At 47.5% G+C, this 18,017-nt stretch overlaps 3 protein-coding genes across 7 annotated transcripts in view; all 3 read right to left on the bottom strand.

Moving 5' to 3' along the window:
• Positions 1-4: 4 nt before the first annotated feature.
• CHCHD1 (coiled-coil-helix-coiled-coil-helix domain containing 1) lies at positions 5-1,353 on the bottom strand. Of its 2 annotated transcripts, XM_010350494.3 has the most exons (4): positions 1,185-1,353; positions 941-1,059; positions 742-860; positions 211-299 (listed from the first exon to the last, which is right to left on the bottom strand). In XM_010350494.3, the coding sequence occupies exons 1-3, from the start codon at positions 1,306-1,308 to the stop codon at positions 783-785; spliced, it is 321 nt and encodes a 106-aa protein (XP_010348796.1). In that variant the 5' UTR covers positions 1,309-1,353; the 3' UTR covers positions 211-299; positions 742-782. The 2 variants fall into 2 exon arrangements, with proteins under 2 accessions (XP_003939852.1, XP_010348796.1); XM_003939803.3 differs by lacking the exon at positions 742-860 and having other exon boundaries at positions 5-299; positions 1,185-1,352.
• A 2,065-nt stretch (positions 1,354-3,418) lies between these two features.
• POFUT4 (protein O-fucosyltransferase 4) lies at positions 3,419-12,770 on the bottom strand. 3 transcript variants are annotated; one of them, XM_039478030.2, is made up of 4 exons: positions 11,978-12,770; positions 11,230-11,855; positions 11,143-11,145; positions 9,206-9,318 (listed from the first exon to the last, which is right to left on the bottom strand). In XM_039478030.2, exons 1-4 carry the CDS (start codon positions 12,680-12,682, stop codon positions 9,225-9,227), a joined length of 1,428 nt encoding a protein of 475 aa, XP_039333964.1. In that variant the 5' UTR covers positions 12,683-12,770; the 3' UTR covers positions 9,206-9,224. The 3 variants fall into 3 exon arrangements, with proteins under 3 accessions (XP_074238512.1, XP_010348798.2, XP_039333964.1); XM_074382411.1 differs by lacking the exons at positions 9,206-9,318; positions 11,143-11,145 and adding an exon at positions 3,419-4,817; XM_010350496.3 differs by lacking the exons at positions 9,206-9,318; positions 11,143-11,145 and adding an exon at positions 4,853-9,199.
• Positions 12,771-12,849: 79 nt separating this feature from the next.
• SEC24C (SEC24 homolog C, COPII coat complex component) overlaps positions 12,850-18,017 on the bottom strand; it is a 28,628-nt gene continuing 23,460 nt past the window's right edge. Inside the window, exons 14-23 of one of the 2 annotated variants that reach the window (XM_003939798.4) lie at positions 17,835-17,951; positions 17,015-17,185; positions 16,120-16,216; positions 15,872-16,017; positions 15,549-15,687; positions 15,301-15,419; positions 15,019-15,198; positions 14,570-14,761; positions 14,247-14,336; positions 12,850-14,089 (exon numbers count right to left, since the gene is read on the bottom strand). In XM_003939798.4, coding sequence (XP_003939847.1) covers positions 13,949-14,089; positions 14,247-14,336; positions 14,570-14,761; positions 15,019-15,198; positions 15,301-15,419; positions 15,549-15,687; positions 15,872-16,017; positions 16,120-16,216; positions 17,015-17,185; positions 17,835-17,951 — 1,392 coding nt within the window. In that variant the 3' untranslated portion in view covers positions 12,850-13,948. The remainder of the gene's footprint in view (positions 14,090-14,246; positions 14,337-14,569; positions 14,762-15,018; positions 15,199-15,300; positions 15,420-15,548; positions 15,688-15,871; positions 16,018-16,119; positions 16,217-17,014; positions 17,186-17,834; positions 17,952-18,017) is intronic. The other variant, XM_010350495.3, reaches the window with a different exon arrangement.

Raw genomic sequence — 18,017 nt, 5'->3', positions numbered from 1 at the left:
CAAGTTCTCTTCAGAGGATTTTATTTCAAGATAAATCATGACTTCTACCCACATTATGATTCCAAAGGGTGAAAAAAGTGTTTTGCCTCTTCTACCCTCCAAAGACAGCATGGCAATGCCAACATCTCTAAAATGCCTCTGTTGTCAGAAGCTATAGTTCAATCATTGAAAATGCTTCTCCATTTTCAGCTGAGGTAAGGTTTGTTAGGAAACCTCTGCAACAACTTATTCAATTTCTTTGGAGGTAAACCCCCAGACTCTCCCAGGGTTTGCTGTATTGATCTCATCTTTCGGGCTTCCTGAAAACACAAAACAAATACAAGAATGACAGCTCTAAAGTTTGTCTAGTCCTGATTTTTAAGACCTGATCCCCAAAAAATCAATCAATCAATCAATCAAGTTTGTCCTGACCTAGGCCCATAGTTCTCACAATACCCTAATGCACATGAAGATGTTAACCAGCCTGGAGAAATCTAAGTCAGCCGCTTTTCAACAAAAGGGCGTTGGGACCTACCTACAAATGAGACTACGCTCAGAAGCTACTATCTCAGCTACCAATTAAACCTAGGCTGGAAACCAAACAACTGTCATTATTTAGTTTTAGTCTCTTTCGTTCTATTTCAGACAATAATGTCTACTTGAGCAGCAATTTAAATTTTTCAAAATGGTTTTCCCATTCATTACTTCATCTGACACAACATTCTGTAAGGTGGGTATTAGTATTAACCTCGTTTTACGTACAGTAACACGAAAGTTCACAGCAATGAATAAATCCGTCTAGATCATACAGTCTTCAAAACCGTAACCTTTCCCACTTTGGCGTGAGTGATATATCTCCCAAATGAATGAAAGGGCCTTTCCTAGCAAAAGGCAGGGAGAATCATTATTTGTGTCTCCCCCATTCTTTTCCTGAGAAAGCACCCCAGGAAACATCCGTCACCTGAGCCCTCGCGGCACAATCAAGGAAGCCCTGGATCTCTTTTCTGCACGCATCGTCGCGGAATTCATTCTGCTTCCAGCAAGCCATCATCACCGACATCTCCGTGATGCAAGTCGCCTCTGGAGGGGCAGATCCAGGGGACCTTCAATCACAAGAAGTCCCTTACCTTCTTGCCCTCCTACCCACCCGCCCCTGCTCACGCTCCGGCTTCTGCTCCGCGGCCCTCCTGGCTCTGACTGCTCACCGCCCTTCTCCCGGCGCCGCTCCCCTACGCGGTTAGCTAGAATGAGGGGTTTATTGGGCTTCAGTACAGGCTTCCGCGAGTTCCAAGGCCGAGCCAGGCGGCCCCGCAGACTGGGTGTAGCCATCGCGCACGGAGCTCCCGGCAGGCTTTGCGGTTCCGTGCGTGACCTCGCGTGACCCCTACGGGCTCGACAAATCGGCGCGGAGCTCGAGGAAGGCGCGGTGGCTTGCTGGCGGCCACCTCTTTCTTTTTCTTGGTCGGTGCTGCTGCGATGCTGGGTTCGAACAGCGGCGGGTTCGTACTCATCGGCAGGTTAGGAGGAGACTCTTTGGGTTCGTACGCCGACTGAGGCTTCCCCATGATGGGCTCCGGGCCCTGAAGCCTGGGATCAGTACTGGGCCAGGGATTTGCAGGAAAGGGCCCTGGTAAGTCGACACTCTTCTGGTGGTAGCCGACGTAGTCTAGGGATGATTGGCATAGGGCGGGGTTGCAGGGGGCGAGGGAGGGCGAGTCAAATTTGAGACTAAGATGTTAGGTTAGTAAAGATTTTTGTTTTGCCGGGCGCGGTGGCTCAAGCCTGTAATCCCAGCACTTTGGGAGGCTGAGGCGGGTGGATCACGAGGTCAGGAGATCGAGACCATCCTGGTCAACACGGTGAAACCCCGTCTCTACTAAAAATACAAAAAATTAGCTGGGCATGGTGGCGCGTCCCTGTAATCCCAGCTACTCAGGAGGCTGAGGCAGGAGAATTGCCTGAACCCAGGAGGCGGAGGTTGCGGTCCAGCCAGGGTAACAAGAGCGAAACTCCGTCTCAAAAAAAAAAAAAAAAAAAAAATTAATAAACCTGCAAGAACTGTCGTTTTTCACTACCTTTAGGACCACTCCAAAGCCGCAAGGAAAAATTACTTATTTCATTTTATAACAACTGCTACTAATACTATTAGATACGGTTTGCTCATTTGTAGCAATCTCAGTTGGTAGGATGAAGCTCAAACACTTTGGAATTCATCGTCTTTTTTAGTCCTTTCGCCAGTCTTACAGACTTGGACCTTCAGTTGTGCTCCTTCGCCAGACATGTTTTTGAGACAGGGTCTCTCTTTGTTGCCCAGAATGGAGTGCAATTGGCACATTCATAGTTCACTGCAGCTTCAAACTCCTGAACTCAAGCGATCCTCCCGCCTCTGCCTCCTGAGTAGCTGAGACCACACGTGCAAGGCACGACGCCCAGGTCATTTCCTTATTTTTTGTAGAGACAGGGTTTTGCCGTGTTGCCCAGGCTGGTGTCGAACTCCTGGGCTCAAGCGGTCCTCCTGCCTTCCCCTCCCAAAGTGCTTTACATTCATGAGCCTCTGGCTAGACGTGGTTCTCAAGTGACTTCTAGCTATTTACAAAACTCATTCCAAAGATGTGCAGCATATTCTCAAAGCATTTCCAAATAAGTTCCAAGAAATGTTTTTGGTAATGTAAGCATAAACAAGCCTATAGCTAATAAGATGACTACTTTGGAGGAGCAACATTTATTTGGATTTGTAAATTCAGTGTGTTAAAAATCACTTATTACAGATGTTTGGAATCTTCCCACTGATACCTACATGGCTGGTTGTTTTTCTATCCTTAAGTCTCAGTTCATGTCACAGAGGGCTTCCCTGACTTCTCACACCCTGCCACCATCAACTTGTTTTCTTCATAGCACTTATCACAGTCTTAATTGTCTGTTTATGGCCTTACCTATCCCTAAAACCCATTTTAAAATGTAAGCATGAAAGAAGGAACCTTGTCTATCTTGTTCATTGCTGAATCCACAGTGCCTAGAATAGTGCCAATAAATACTTGTTAAATGAACAAGTGTTTTTTATTTATTTTATTTTTGGAGATGGGGTCTTGCTGTCACCCAGGTTGGAGTGATTAGTTCACTGCAGACTTGGCCTTGCTCCGGTGATACTCCTCCTTTGGCTGCTGGAGTAGCTGTTACCACAGGCTCACACCACCAAACCCAGCTAAGTTTTTCTTTTTTTTTCTTTTCTTTCTTTTTTTTTTTTTTTTTTTTGGAGATGAAGTCTCTGTATGTTGCCCAGGTTGCTCTTGAACTTCTGGGCTCAAATGAGCTTCCTATGTTGGCTTCCCAAAGTGCTGGGATTTATAGGTGTGAGCCACCACACCCAACCTGAAACTTTTTCACATATCTTCAACTTTATTATACTCACCCCCGCAAGGAAATAACCAAGAAGAAAACATTTAACAAGAAGCAGTTTATTATACAAAATGAAACCTGAGATAATAGAAAGTAACAACACTTCCAGTAATAAAGGAATCAGCCTTGTATTCCACCTCCACACTCCAGCAGTATAATTAAAACAGATTCCTATCAGACACTTCTAACACCAATAACACCAACCTGCAGTGAGTATACCCCAAATCAGAAAATTTATGTTGCTTGCTTTCTCCATAGGGAAAGTGAAGCTTTCAGTCAGTAAGTATCATGTGGCTATTCCTGGTTCTACTTTCTTTTGTGGAAATGTAACACCTGGTTTACACTGCTCTTTTTTGAGTACTTATATGGTGATAGGAATAAAGGAGAAAGTCTGGGAAGCACGAAGCACAAAGCAGGCCTGAGTCTCCAGCAACAGTTATTCAAAAACAGCTGCCACTTTATATGTAAAAGTACCAAAGGAATGCCAATGTAAGCTTGTGTAATTAGACAGGAGAGGTAAGGATAATTCTACACCTTGCTTAACCATCACTTAACCTTTTTATTGCACAAAATGAAATTTAAGTCCTAACCTAGGTCTGTACTTGTATAATACATATTATGCACTGTAAATCAGCATCTGCATTTAGATAGATTGCAAGCTTAGAAATGAGTTCTGCATTTGACTTGTCAGTGCCTACTATATCAAATTTTAACATTTTTTTTTTAAGACCGGCATCTCACTACATTGCCCAGTGGCTACTCACAGGCACACTCACAGCATACTACAGCCTCAAACTCTCGGGCTCAAGCAATCTTCCTGCCTCAGCCTTCTGAAGATATATTTTTGAAGGCATTTTGTTCTGTTTTGTTTGAGACAGGGTCTCACTCTGTCACCCAGGCTGCAGTGCAGTGGCAATCCTCCCACTTCAGCCTTCCAGTTACCTGTATCTACAGGCACACACACCATGCCCAGCCAATTTTTTTGTTTTTTGAAGAGATGCGGTTTTGCCATGTTGCCCAGGCTGGTTTTAAGTCCCTGGGCTCAAATGATCCTCCCACCTTGGCCTCCCAAAGTGCTGGGATTGCAGGCATGAACCACTGCACCTAGCCTGAAGGTCTGTCTTCCCTCTTGTTCTTTTTTTTTTTGAGATGGAGTTTCGCTCTTGTTACCCAGGCTGGAGTGCAATGGCGCGATCTTGGCTCACCGCAACCTCCGCCTCCTGGGTTCAGGCAATTCTCCTGCCTCAGCCTCCTGAGTAGCTGGGATTACAGGCACGCACCACCATGCCCAGCTAACTTTTTGTATTTTTAGTAGAGATGGGGTTTCATCTTGTTGATCAGGATGGTCTCGATCTCTTGACCTTGTGATCCACCCGCCTTGGCCTCCCAAAGTGCTGGGATTACAGGCTTGAGCCACCGCGCCCGGCCCCTCTTGTTCTTTTCTGCAAAAGGTCAAACAGGATAAGCAAACTTTCCATAATTTATGAAGATCATCTTTTATTAAAGGATTAAATGATCCAGTCTAGTGCCTTTGGTGATAAAAGGAAAAAAAAAAACAAAAACAAAAGGATTAAATGAAAAAAGAAGAACTTTGGTAATGAAATTCAGCCTAATTACAATTTTTCTTGGCCACATCCTTAGATGTTAGTATATTAAATGTGGACCCTAGTTATTGAAGCATTTAATGTAATATCTATCTATGTAGATAGATATGTAGATGTAGGTATAGATATATATTGATAAGCTATGGAACTTCTCTTGTGATAACTCATTAATACATTACAACTAGAGTAGCTGTAAGGTCCCAGGTATTCTCTCCTGTTCCACTGCCCCAGAAAGAACTAATGGTCTCCCTGCTCATTAGACTGTATGTTCAAACCACAGCAATAGAAGGGTTTGATTGCATCCCCAAATCTGACTAAGCTTTTTATTTAGCCAGCCACTTGTGGCTTAAATCTCTTGCCTTGCTTCCTCATTCCCTTGAGTGGGCTCCATCAAAAAGTAGTCTCAGGCTGACCTTCCACTACCTTAATCGAAGCTGCTTTCTCTCTCCTGGATTACATCCTTCTGGATTCTCTCAGTCAGTGTGAGAGAAGCTTTCCTTCCCTAATTTGCCCCCTCTGGAAACCCTTTTCACTCAGTGTGAAATTGGCTTTTCTTTCTCCTCACTCAGCATGAGAGCTAGCTGCTTCCCCTTCTTTTTTCTTTCTCTGCCTAAATAAATCACCGCAAAAAATTTAAAAAAAAAAAGTAGTCTCAAGCTAGGCACAGTGGCTCACACCTGTAATCCCAGCACTTTGGGAGGTCGAGGTGAGTGGATCACTGTAGGTCAGGAGTTTGAGACCAGCCTGGCCAATATGGCAAAACCCCATCTCTACTAAAAAAAAAAAAAAAAAAAAATGCCAGGCGCGGTGGCTCAAGCCTGTAATCCCAGCACTTTGGGAGGCCGAGGCAGGCGGATCACAAGGTCAAGAGATCAAGACCATCCTGGTCAACATGGTGAAACCCCGTCTCTACTAAAAATACAAAAAATTAGCTGGGCATGGTGGCGCGTGCCTGTAATCCCAGCTACTCAGGAGGCTGAGGCAGGAGAACTGCCTGAACCCAGGAGGCGGAGGTTGCAGTGAGCTGAGATCGTGCCATTGCACTCCAGCTTGGGTAACAAGAGCGAAACTCCGTCTCAAAAAAAAAAAAAAAAAATTAGCCAGGCCTTGGTGGCATGCACCTGTAAAGCCACTCTGGGGGCTGAAACACAAGAATCGCTTGAACTGTGGAGGCAGAAGCTGCAGTGAGCCCAGATCGCACCATTGTACTCCAGCATGAGTGACAGAGTGAGGCTCTGACTCAAAAAAGGGGGAGGGGGGAAGGAGCCGGGTACAGTGGCTCATGCCTATAATTCCAGCACTCTGGGAGGTCAAGGCAGGTGGATCACCTGAGGTCAGGAGTTTGAGACCAGCCTGGCCAACATGGTCAAATCTCTACTAAAAATATAAAAATTAGCTAGGCATGGTGGCGGTGCCTGTAATCCCAGCTACTCAGGAGGCTGAGGCAGGAGAATTGCTTGAACCCGGGAGGCAGAGGTCACAGTGAGCCAAGATAACGCCATTGCACTCCAGCCTGGGCGACAAGAGTGAAACTCAAAAAATAAAAAAGGGTTGAGCGTGGTGGCTCACGCCTTTAATCCCAGCACTTTGGAAGGCCGAGGCAAGTGGATTCTGAGGTCAGGAGAGAGAGACCATCCTGGCTAACATGGTGAACCCCTGTCTCTACTAAAATTACAAAAAATTAGCCAGGCACAGCTACTCAGGAGGCTGAGGCAGGAGAATCGCTTGAACCCAGAAGGCAGAGGTTGCAGTAAGCCGAGATTGCACCACTGCACTCCAGCCTGCCAGCATGGGTGACAGTGAGACTGTCTCAAAAAAAAAGTCATATGGAAGTGCATCAGTAATACACTTTATGCACTGTATGCACTGCTTTATGCACTGTGAATGAATCTGGACTATTCTTGCACTTAAAGTGAAAAGTGCTACAAATTATAAGATAATCACTAAAACATACTGCTACACTGTTTCTGTAACTGCAGAAGATGGGACTTTGTAGCATATGAAAACAATAAAATAGCCCAGCGCGGTGGCTCAAGCCTGTAATCCCAGCACTTTGGGAGGCCGAGGCAGGTGGATCACGAGGTCAAGAGATCGAGACCATCCTGGTCAACGTGGTGAAACCCCGTCTCTACTAAAAATACAAAAAATTAGCTGGGCATGGTGGTGCGTGCCTGTAATCCCAGCTACTCAGGAGGCTGAGGCAGGAGAATTGCCTGAACCCAGGAGGCGGAGGTTGCGGTGAGCCGAGATCGCGCCCTTGCACTCCAGCCTGGGTAACAAGAGTGAAACTCTGTCTCAAAAAAAAAAGAAAAAAAAAAAAAACAAACAATAAAATAGAGGGAACAGTTCATTAAGCAAACAGAAAAGAATTAGAACCCACAAAAACTGGTACTTTTTTTCTTGGATTTTTTTTTTTTTTTTTTTTTTTTGGTCAACCTACTCAATTTGCAAATTTGCACTTTTGACTCACAGTAGCCTGTTTTAACATTTCAAAGTCACTTAAAGAAAAATATGACTTTTTCTGCCATAATTCCAGGTCTTAGTCTCCATCTTTGGTCAAAAAAGGGGACAGGGCAATACATTAAATTGACAAGGCATATAATAGCCACTGAATCTTTCTGTTCATGAGAAGGAATTCCAGATATACCATAAATAGGATGCAAACCAGCAGTAAGAATGATGGTAAGGTTTCTGTATTTCAGAAATTGTGGGAAAGGGCCTTAAACCAGGAAAGACAAGTCCATTAAAAAATATATATTTATTTTAAGACTGTCTTGCTCTGTCACTGAGGCTGGAGTGCAGTGGTATGATCATAGCTCACTGCAGCCTTAAATTCCTGGGCTCAAATAATCCTCCTGCCTCAACCTCCCAAGTAGCTAAGGCTACAGGTGTGCACAACCATGTCCTGCTAATTCTTTCATGTTTTGTAGAGACGGGCTATGTTGCCCAGGATGGTCTCAAACTCCTGGCTTCAAGCAGTCAACCCTCCTTGGCCTCTCCAAGTGCTGGGAATACAGGCACAAGCCACTACACCTGGCCAGAAAAAGCCATTTAAAAAAAAAAAATTAGGGCTGGGTGAGGTGGCTGACACCTGTAAACCCAACACTCTGGGAGGCCAAGGTGGATGGATTACTTGATCCAGGAGTTGGAGACCAACCTGGGCAACATGGTAAAACCTCATCTCTACAAAAAAATATGAAAAGATAAGTAAAATAAAAGTTGGACATGAAAGCAAAGTACATAATATAAAAAATGCAATCCCGGAAAACCAGAATATTATCCACCAGAAGTTCTGCTTCACCACCGACATAACAATTTATAAAGCAAGAGACGAGGAAAAAAAATTATTGGGAAAAGTACTTAATAATGAGGAGTTTGGGGAACAGAACAGAAGTTATAAGCTGTAACCTGACCCATCTTACTTCACTGGTAGTCATATACAATTGAAAGAATGAAACAGAGAAGTGAGTCCTTTAAAACCTCTGTTGGGGCTGGGCACGGTGGCTTAGGCCTGTAATCCCAGCACTTTGGGAGGCGGAGGTGGGTGGATCATGAGGTCAGGAGCTCGAGAACAGCCTGACCAACATGGTGAAAGCCCGTCTCTACTAAAAATACAAATATTAGCCAGGTGTGTTGAAGCGCGCCTGTAATCCCAAACTACTCAGGAGGCTGAAGCAGGAGAATCGCTTGAACCCGGGAGGCGGAGGGTGCACTGAACCAAAATGACACCACTGCACTCCAGCCTGGGGGGATAGAATGAGACTCAATCTGAAAACAAAACAAAGCAAAACCAACCAACTCTGTTGGACCAGCACCTTGAATCAAATGGATGTTTTACGCTTCTATTTCCCAGTGAACCAAGAATTGTATGTCTTCATCTCTCCTTGAGGAGAAGCCCTATGTTAGACCTTGGCTACTCATCATTAAGATAAAATCTTAATAGATAAAACCAGAATTCCTTGAATCCATGAAAAGACAGTGTCCATTAAGAGTTTGTGAGGTGGATGCTCCCTATGACCTACGGCAGAATAAAATCCCCTTAGCTCCACCAAGTTAAAGGCTCTTGCAAGGGCACTTAGAGATGTTGCCTTTTCATGAAGATTTCATGTAGGTAGTCCCAAAATTTCCTCTGCTGTGTTTCATTGTTGTGGATCATGGCAGTGAGAGCTTCTCCCTGGTCCAGACCTTGCCAGTAATCTTGCAGCCACATCTCTTTCCAACTGAAATACCAAAATGAGGGTTGGATTATGGAACCACAGCACAGCTATGAGTCCTGCCTTTCTCTGAGCAGGGCCAAAGAAATCTGAAACAGATACAGTGGTCTCTAACTTGGACAAGACTGGTGTGAAGGGAAGACAATGTGAAGTAAATCCAGTATTAGCCCAAAGTGACAGGCAGTAAGCCACAAACACAAAAACAACAAACAACCTACCCAATGAATTGCAATTCCTGACTTGCCTGCTTCTGGCTCCCAAATGTGGAGGGAGTTCAGAGACGGGCAAAGCAGAGACCAGACTGGAAGTGGTCTCCCTAAGGAAAGCAAGGGGACAGGGGTCTTTAGATGATTATCTTTTAAGTTTCACCTTTACCCCAAAAACCAAAATGAAGGTGCATCAAAATGAAGTGGCATCTAGTATCAGGGAAAGACATAACCTGAATATTTATTTTCTTAGTATTTTACTTTTTTTTTTTTTTTTTTTTTTTGAGACAGAGTCTTGCTCTGTAATCAGGCTGGAAGGCAGTGGCGTGATCGTGGCTCACTGCAACCTCCACCTCCCAGTTCAAGTGATTCTTCTGCCTCAGCCTCCCGAGTAACTGGGACTACAAACGTGCACCACCATGCCCGGCTAATTTTTCTATTTTTAGTAGAGATGGAGTTTCACCATGTTGGCCAGGATGGTCTCAATCTTGACCTCGTGATCTATCTGCCTTGGCCTCCAAAAGTGCTGGGATTACAGGCGTGAGCCACTGCACCTGGCCAATGTTTTACATCTTTTCATATTTTTCCTCTAGTAAATCATATTATATTCAGATACAAACCATTTGTAATTAGATACAAATTATCTGGTGAAAGATTCCAACCATCTGGACAAAACTGCCAGCAGCATATATTAATAAATGGTCTGCTGCTGCCATCCACTGTCCAAGTCGATCTCAGGAAGCCATTCTAGCAGCCTTACTTCAGCTTAATAATCTTATCACCTCTCACCCAACAGGTGTGGCTTGCTGCAAGTGGCTTCAACATTTTCCCACCCCACACCTCATGCTGGCCTTGTGTCCCAGTACCATCATTTTGCGACCTACTACAGTAGCCTAATTTGCTTCCCTCTGATGCACATTGCACATCAGTGTGTGTGTGTGTGTGTGCGTGTAAGAGACAGACAGAGACAGACACAGAATCTTATTCCAATCCTGGCTGCAGTGGCATGATCCTGGCTCACTACCGCCTTGAACTCCTGAGTTCAAGCAATCCACCGGCCACAGCCTCCGAAGTAGCCAGGGCTACAGGCATGCACCAACCCCCGCCTCCCCCAGGCTTTTATTTTATTTTTTAAATTGTAGAGACAGGGTCTTGTGACATTGTTCAGGCTGGTCTGGAACTCCTGGCCTCAAGTGTTCCTCCCACCTTGACCTCCCAAAGTGCTGGGATTACAGGCATGAGTCACCATGCCCAACCATGCCTGGCTTTTCTAGTTACACAGGCAGTGTGTCCTCACATGCACCAACCACATGGGGCTCATCCTCTGCACAGCCACTTAAAAATTTATGCCTGGGTAACAGGTGTAAGCCTTGACTGTTGCAGAAAAGCCTCCCTCAAAATGATCTCTACTCCCCACTCCCATTTCCACTCTATAAAAGGTGCTCAAATAGCTGAGTTGATTGTCAATACTGTCCAAACTCCTGAGCCTGGTATTCATGATATTTATAGCCTGGCCCCTATTTATTTGCCCCATTTTCTCTCTCCCTTATCACCTCTGTGCTCTGGTTCAATCCTTTTTTGAACCACTACTGGAAACATTGTCTACATAAGCTGATTTTCATATGTTGTTGCCTTGGATTATATTTTACATCTATTCAGCTTTTCCAGTTTGCCTTATCCCCCCAACTAGACTGTTGACACCTTAAAGGCAGAGTGAGCCCATGTCATAATTTCCTCCTGCACCTGCTCAGCACCTAGTGCTAGTTCAATGTCCACAGTAAGCAAGTAAGTAAATGATTTGATGGCCGCAGGGGACCCCAGGACTCTTACCTGTCGTTCTCAGGAATCTCTTCCACATTGCCAAAGCCAGGTGTGGGCATTGGGCAGTCCATGTGTGAGGGTTGGGCAATGTGGGGCTCAGGGATGGGACTGTCGCCGGGAGAGGCCGCATGGGCTTTCTCCGCATCCAGCCGAGCCAGTTCGTGGTCACAGACGAAACACTCGAAGCCGTTGAGGTAGTTAGGCAGCAAAGGATCATTCAATCCCCACTCCCGATGCTTCAGACTATCCAGAAGGAATTGGTTGGTGATGCCCCCAGGTTGCTTGTATGCCAGGTATTTCATATATTCCTCATCATTCTTGTCCAGAAAGTCAATAAACTCTGCCAGCTTCTGTGGCGACTCAAAATCATCAATCAGAATGATGGAGTGATTGTTCGGCATCCAGTCTCTCACAGAGGGAGAGCCGCGGTACACGGGCACAGCGCCCAGATGCATTGGACGCCACAGTTTTTCTGTCATGTAGTCGTTACAGATAGCATTTTCCAGGGCCAAGTGGAACTTATAGCGGGACAAGAAGGCCAAGAGCTCTGGATCCTCGGTGGTGGCCGTGGCTGTGTCCTGTAGCCGCGCGGTGGGCAACTCCCGATTCTGCAGGCATTTCCCGTAGGAGTCTACCTGGAACGGGTAGAGTAGGGCGGTTAAGAGGGTGCGGCCGGGAGGCATGAACACCTGGAGTCCTGGCCTCAGCCCGCTCCCGCCCCCGCGCGCTCAGTCTTATCCAGCCTGCCCTCGCTTACCGGGATGTGGCGCATGAGCTCGCGCACGTAGCGGTCCCGGTCCGCGGGCACGTCGCAGTGGGACTGCAAATAGAGAAGCGGCGCGTAGCCGCGGCGCCGCCACTCCGCGCGTTCTTGGAGCGGAGGTACCGGACGGCGCAGATAGGCGGTACCGGGCAGCCACTGCAGCGACAGCGGGTAATCTGAGTGCCGACTGAAAGTGGAGGTAAGATTGAAGAGGCGGATGCCCGGGCCGTGGCTCAACAAGAAGTTGTTAAGGGGCGACTCCTCGTGCAGGAGCGCCCAGCTCTGGTGTGCCAAGCGCGGCAGCGGCGCGTCAGACGCGCGGAAGTCGGTGCCATAGAAGAGCAGCGCGCGCGTCCGCGAGTCCCTCAGCGCTCGGCGGTTCCGGGACGCCACGCACGCCCCGCGCGCACACTCGATGCGCTCCGAGTCTCCCGAGAAGTGAGGGAACAGCCCTGGGCTCCACCACAGCAGCACTGGCAAGTCCCCTGCCTCCGCCCGCGCTGGCCGCGGGGTTCTGGGGCTGCGCGTCATCCCCACCGCGCCCAGCGCGGACGGCGGCCGGAAAACCGCGCCATCCCATGGTTCCGCCCACTCCGCCTCCCCGCGGGTTTCCTTCACCACCGGCCCAGAGCCGCTGGCTGCATAGACACTGAGCACCCCCAGGAGGGCCAACACCGCCCCAGTGGGGCCGTCCGCCATGTCCACTCTGGCAGCCGGAGCCCTCGGCCAGCTCGGGACCCCGCCCAGCGGCGAGTCATGATGGAAAGATACGCCACTGGTGCACGCGGCGCATGCGCAGCTCCGCTTAGCCGACGGCCAGGGCTAAAAGCAAAGTGAGCTTTTGGCAGTAAAGACGAGGCTAATGGTTACATCTTAATTTATTTTATTTCTTTACAAATTAAAGATGCATTGAAAAATAAACCAGTGAAGAGAAATGATAGGTCAAGAGCAGAGGCATCCCAGGCGGGGAGCAGGCAAGCCTGGCCACCATCAAGCCTAGCCCTTGTCCTGCCCCCAGCCAGTTGGGGTTGGAAGGTAACTGTCAGCCACTCAGTCAATACCAAAGCCCAAGCGGTGTCCCGGCGGGAGAGAACGACCCTCCAGCTGCCTCTGCCTCTCTCCCCAACAACCCCGGGCCTGGAGATGCAGTGTTTCTCGTGGGAGCTCAGAGTGGGACGTGAACTGGCTCTGTGAGGTATTGCAAGTTGATGACCAGGCTCCCTACAGAACCCTCCAGTGTTGGGGCCCCTCCAGCTGGAAAGGAGGCTGGCACCTCTCCAAGGTCTTAATATATTTTGTAAGTCAGGTCTCAGGTCATTCATCTCTGACAGTGTGTCTCTCTATCCATGGAGCGATCATCAATCATTGCAGGAGAGAGAGCAAGCAAGCGAGCAGTGGAAGCAGAGAAACCACCACCCTCAGTAACTGACTTGACTGCTAACCTCCAGGCCCAAAAAGGACTGGCCACTTTTCTCTCCACCACCAATGGGCTACATTCCAGCTCTTGTGCACCTGTATGTTTTATCCCTAATATAGGAAGTTGTTGATGACACTGAGCTGAATTAGCCGCCCCTGTAGTAACCTTAGGATGCCCACTCTTTCCTGCCTGCCCCTCTTTTCTTGGAGGCTGGTCCAAAGGGACACTTAATATTGCCAGGTCTGGGTGCCTCCAAACCCAATACCGAATCATATACAGTGAACTGAGAAACTACATTCATTATGACAGGATTAGCAGGAAAAGGAGGGTAGACTGAGGGAACAGGGGCACCTTCTATCAGCAGGACATGACAGAGTGGTAGGATACTTGAGCCCAGAAAGAAGGTGTCTCCTTTTATCTCCCCCTCCCCGCAAAGAGACTGAGGTCGGCTTACATGACATAAGATATAGTACTGTCCTAATTTCTCTGACATCCTGGGGTGCTTTCTGGAAGCTGGCCTGGGACCCTATGCCATTTACCCACTTGCTTTAGCTCAGCAGCTGCCGAATTTCCTTGTGCATATGACAGAGAAAGTCCACATAGGATGCTCCCCCACTCAGACTCTTGTCTTCCACCAGGAAGTGCTTGAACAGCATCTCCAGCTTGTCCTCCTGTTTCACCACAATAAGCTATGGCCAGAATGCAGGGTTCATGAGGCAAGGCCAAAGGAAATTAAACATGCCCAGAAATCCCATTATGCAGTCACTTATTCATTCCCTACCCCACCCCCCACTTCCAGGTGAGGACTTGACAAGGTAAGAAATCCAGGGTTCAGATCAGTGTTACCTTCATGTACCGTGATCTCTGTGCTCTTAAGCTATCAATGAGGCCTTGAACCTTCTTGGAGAGTGGATTATCCAGAACTGGCAGAACACTCTAGAACACAAAATTCATTTATCCTTATGGTAAGGAACTCTGTAGTAAAGGTAGGGAGGCACATATCTATGCATCATCTGCAACAAGGAAGCCTGGGAAGAATGACAGCAACTGCACTCATCCCCAGGTATTCCCTGATATTTGAGGCAACTAGCATATTAACTTTATTGGCTCCCAATCATTTCACAAAGTATACTTCCACACCCATATTCTCCTTGACTCCCTGCCCTCACCAAGCCACTGGTGATCTGACTGAAGGAGGAGACGCTGAAAAGGCTCTGGACAACACCCTGTTGGACGCTTGCTCCCACCCAGAGGAAAAGGTTGAGCCCATTCTCCAGCAAATATATATCCCCATTGCTTAGACGCTCTTCAGAGGCTCGAACTGCTGGTGGCTCGGTGGTACTCTCAATGGGAGATTTTGTCTAGACAAAAGGAAGGGAGCAAAACGTTACTAAGGACCATAAGACAAGTCTGGCCCCCACCACACACAAAATTCTGAAAGCTAAGTCCTCAGACACAACCCCTTATGGGGTCTTAGTAACTTTCTCAGTGTGAAAATTGTATCAGCTAAAATACATAAAAACAAATTCCACTAGTGTCAGATATTAGCTTATCCTTTCCTCCCTCTAAGAGGCCCTTTGCTCCGTGTAAGATCTCATGCTCCAACCCTCAATCACACCAAAGGTAGGAGCCGAGGGTAGAAGAAGACATTGGTCTCAGCAACATCCATGGAGGTAACTAGCTGTCGGACATAGGCACGGTCATCAGTAGTGACTTCAGCTCCAGGCTGCAGGACATCACTCTTCAACACACAGTTCAGGTAAACTGGGAGTAGCTTCATGCACTCAGGAAGGATCAGCTGAGGGGGTTATCAAAATAAAGTCAATGATCATGAGAAATCCTTCCCAAATGCAAACATCTGTCCCAACAAGCCCACCTCCCACTAATGTACTTGCCCCACCTGTCCTGCAGAGGAGGGGCTAGCGCAGTTCTTTCTGTAACAGGCCAGAATCTGGGCACACTGGGTGATGAGAGTGTCACGAACAGCCTTCACAGGGCTATTTAGGACTCCCCGATATGCTGGATGGGAAAGTGAAGATAGTCACTGGTCAGCCACCCATCATATGTGCTTTCCTACCATCACAACTACCCACTGACCATCCTGGGCCTCTTGGTTCCAGTCCCACCATTCCCTGCCTCTACCCTCACCAAACTTGGCCATGTAGTTGATGAGCGTGTCAGTCTCACAGTTTCGATACAGATCAGCCAGCTGGGTGCAGCAGTTCAGGGCCAGGTTATGGATGCGGAGCCGACGCTGCCCTGCACAGCTGGTGTAAAGCAGGGCACACTAGGGGAAAGGAAAAAGAGGGAACTCACATCCCTCCCTCACAAAGGCCTTTTGCCACATTATTAAACTAGAAATGAGCCACTCCCCTGTCCAGTCTCTTCCGGTCCTCTCTATCCACACCTCACCCTCTTCTATACCCAGCTAATGACACACTTCCTGTCCAGCCCCGCCTCCCGCCTGCCACCTGCAGGAGGGCTCCGCTCTCTTCATTGAGCCGATCATCATGCTTGAACTCCACAGTCACCGTTTTGTCCCCATCTAGCCCTGCCAGCTCCACATCTGTCGTGTTGCTCATGTAGAAAGCGCCAAAGAAGTCTACAGCACGGATACCTGAGGCCACATGGACAGGGTCAGGGCAAAACGTATGACAAGTGCCACATGCCTCCCTCCCAGATTTAGCCCCCCACCTGCTCGTCTCCAACCAGGACTGACCAGTACTTGTCCGGACCCGCATCACAGCATCAAAGGCAACAACCTTCTGGACATTACGACGCAGGTCACTCAGGAACCGCTCCTGGTCGTTCTCCACCTGCAGGCCCCCAGGCCCAGAGTCATATCACTGACTAAACATAGATCATCCTGCGGACAATCTCCCTGTACCCCTTCTACTCTACAGGCCACTTAATTATCATCATAACAACAGTGGAAATAATGATGATGACGATAATAGCTTTTCAACACTTAGACTGCATGCCAGGTACCACAGAATGCTTTATATATGATTATTTAATTCTGTACACAAATCCTAATTAAGTATTTTAACCCCATTTTGCAGGTGAAGGAACAAAAGAGGGAATACTTAAGTAATTTATCCTAGGTCACGTAGCTAGTAAGTGGTAGGGCCAGAATATCAATGCAGAACTGATTCCAAGGCCCAGTTCCTAACTGCTGCATTCTCAGGCTCATTTCTTTATACTATTTGGTCTTCTCTTCCAATACTACTTCTTTTTTTGGGGGGACAGAGTCTCACTCTATGGCCCAGGCTGGAGTGCAATGGCATGATTTCAGCTCACTGCAACCTCTGCCTCCCGGGTTCAAGGGATTCTCCTGCCCCTTCCTCCCAAGTAGCTGGGATTACAGGTGCCCACCACCAAACCCAGCTAATTTATTTTTAGTAGAGATGGGGTTTCGCCATGTTGGCCAGTCTGGTCTTGAACTCCTGACATCAGGTGATCTGCCTGTCTCAACCTCCCAAAGTGCCGGGATTACAGGCATGAGCAACCATGCCCGGCCCCAACACTATTTGAATTAATGAGTCAACCACTCCATATATAAGCAGATATTCCCAGCCCTGCTGCCACCTGCCACCCAGAATCCCACGCCATACCTGAAAGCAAGCATATTTGTAGACAGAGCCACCAGTGAGCTGGGGCACAACAGAGAGTGTGGCCACATCCACATACTGGTTAGGGAAGAGGAAGAGATCTATACAGCAGCCTTGGGCCACACACTCTTTGGCCAGGGTCTGATAGGCACCTGTCTGAGGCTGGAATAGAGTCTGGGGAGGAGCAGAAGAAAATGTTCAAGTATGTCAGCTCTGCTCTATTTGAGAACTGTATATCTAACATGAGATACTCAAATTCATGGAAGACTTCAGATGTAGGATTTTGCAATAGTAGTAAAAAAGTTCTCTTTTACATTATTTTTATTTTTTTGAGACAGGGTATCACCCTGTCACCCAGGCTGGCACATAGTGGCGTGATCTTAGTTCACTGCAACCTCTGCCTCCCAGGTTCAAGCGATTCTCCTGCCTCAGCTTCCCAGGTAGCTGAGATTACAGGTGTGTGCCACCACACCTGGCTAATTTTTGTATTTTTAGTAGAGACAGGATTTTGCCATGTTGGTCAGGCTGGTCTCAAACTCCTGGCCTCAAAAACCCGTCCTTCGTGGCCTCCCAAAGTGCTGGGATTACAGGCATGAGCCACCATGCCCGGCCAAAAGTTCTCTTTTGAAAAATAAATAGAAGAGTCTACCAACAGCATTGGCAAGGAATGGAGTAGAGAGGTGTGGCAGCAGTGGAAGTTGGCAGTCACAGATATGGTTTTGAAAGAGTGGAATGTCTGATCCTATCCCCCATCAAGAAAGTAGAGTCCCCACTTCTTCTGTAATAAAAAATCCTTCCCCTCCACCATTTTCCAGCCCCACACCTTCTCCTTGTCTGTGTTGATCAGCTTCCTGTCATCTCTGTTCTTCAGTTTCCCTGGGGCCTCTGCAATAGGCAGGGATGTATGGAATAGAAAGAGCTTCCCTGCACACTCAGCAGCCTAGGAAAAAAGAAAGGACTACTTGTTTATTCTTTATTTATCCATCCCTTCCCTTGTCATTTATTA

Source organism: Saimiri boliviensis, chromosome 12 (genome assembly GCF_048565385.1).
Source record: "Saimiri boliviensis isolate mSaiBol1 chromosome 12, mSaiBol1.pri, whole genome shotgun sequence".
Classification (NCBI taxonomy): Eukaryota; Metazoa; Chordata; class Mammalia; order Primates; family Cebidae; genus Saimiri; species Saimiri boliviensis.
Note: the sequence above shows the minus strand (reverse complement) of the source record. Positions and strands in the feature narration are given on the sequence as shown.

What these genes read in the sequence shown, in the direction of transcription:
- CHCHD1 (XM_003939803.3), bottom strand. Translation starts at nt 1,308, where the DNA reads ATGGCTACACCCAGTCTGCGGGGCCGCCTGGCTCGGCCTTGGAACTCG. An exon ending in GCGGCGCCGGGAGAAGGGCG is followed by an intron (nt 1,060 to 1,184) that starts GTGAGCAGTCAG and finishes CTGCCCCTCCAG; the next exon opens with AGGCGACTTGCATCACGGAG. An exon ending in ATTGTGCCGCGAGGGCTCAG is followed by an intron (nt 300 to 940) that starts GTGACGGATGTT and finishes TTGTGTTTTCAG; the next exon opens with GAAGCCCGAAAGATGAGATC.
- POFUT4 (XM_074382411.1), bottom strand. Translation starts at nt 12,682, where the DNA reads ATGGCGGACGGCCCCACTGGGGCGGTGTTGGCCCTCCTGGGGGTGCTC. An exon ending in AGCTCATGCGCCACATCCCG is followed by an intron (nt 11,856 to 11,977) that starts GTAAGCGAGGGC and finishes TACCCGTTCCAG; the next exon opens with GTAGACTCCTACGGGAAATG. An exon ending in GAGATTCCTGAGAACGACAG is followed by an intron (nt 4,818 to 11,229) that starts GTAAGAGTCCTG and finishes GACCTTTTGCAG; the next exon opens with AAAAGAACAAGAGGGGCCGG.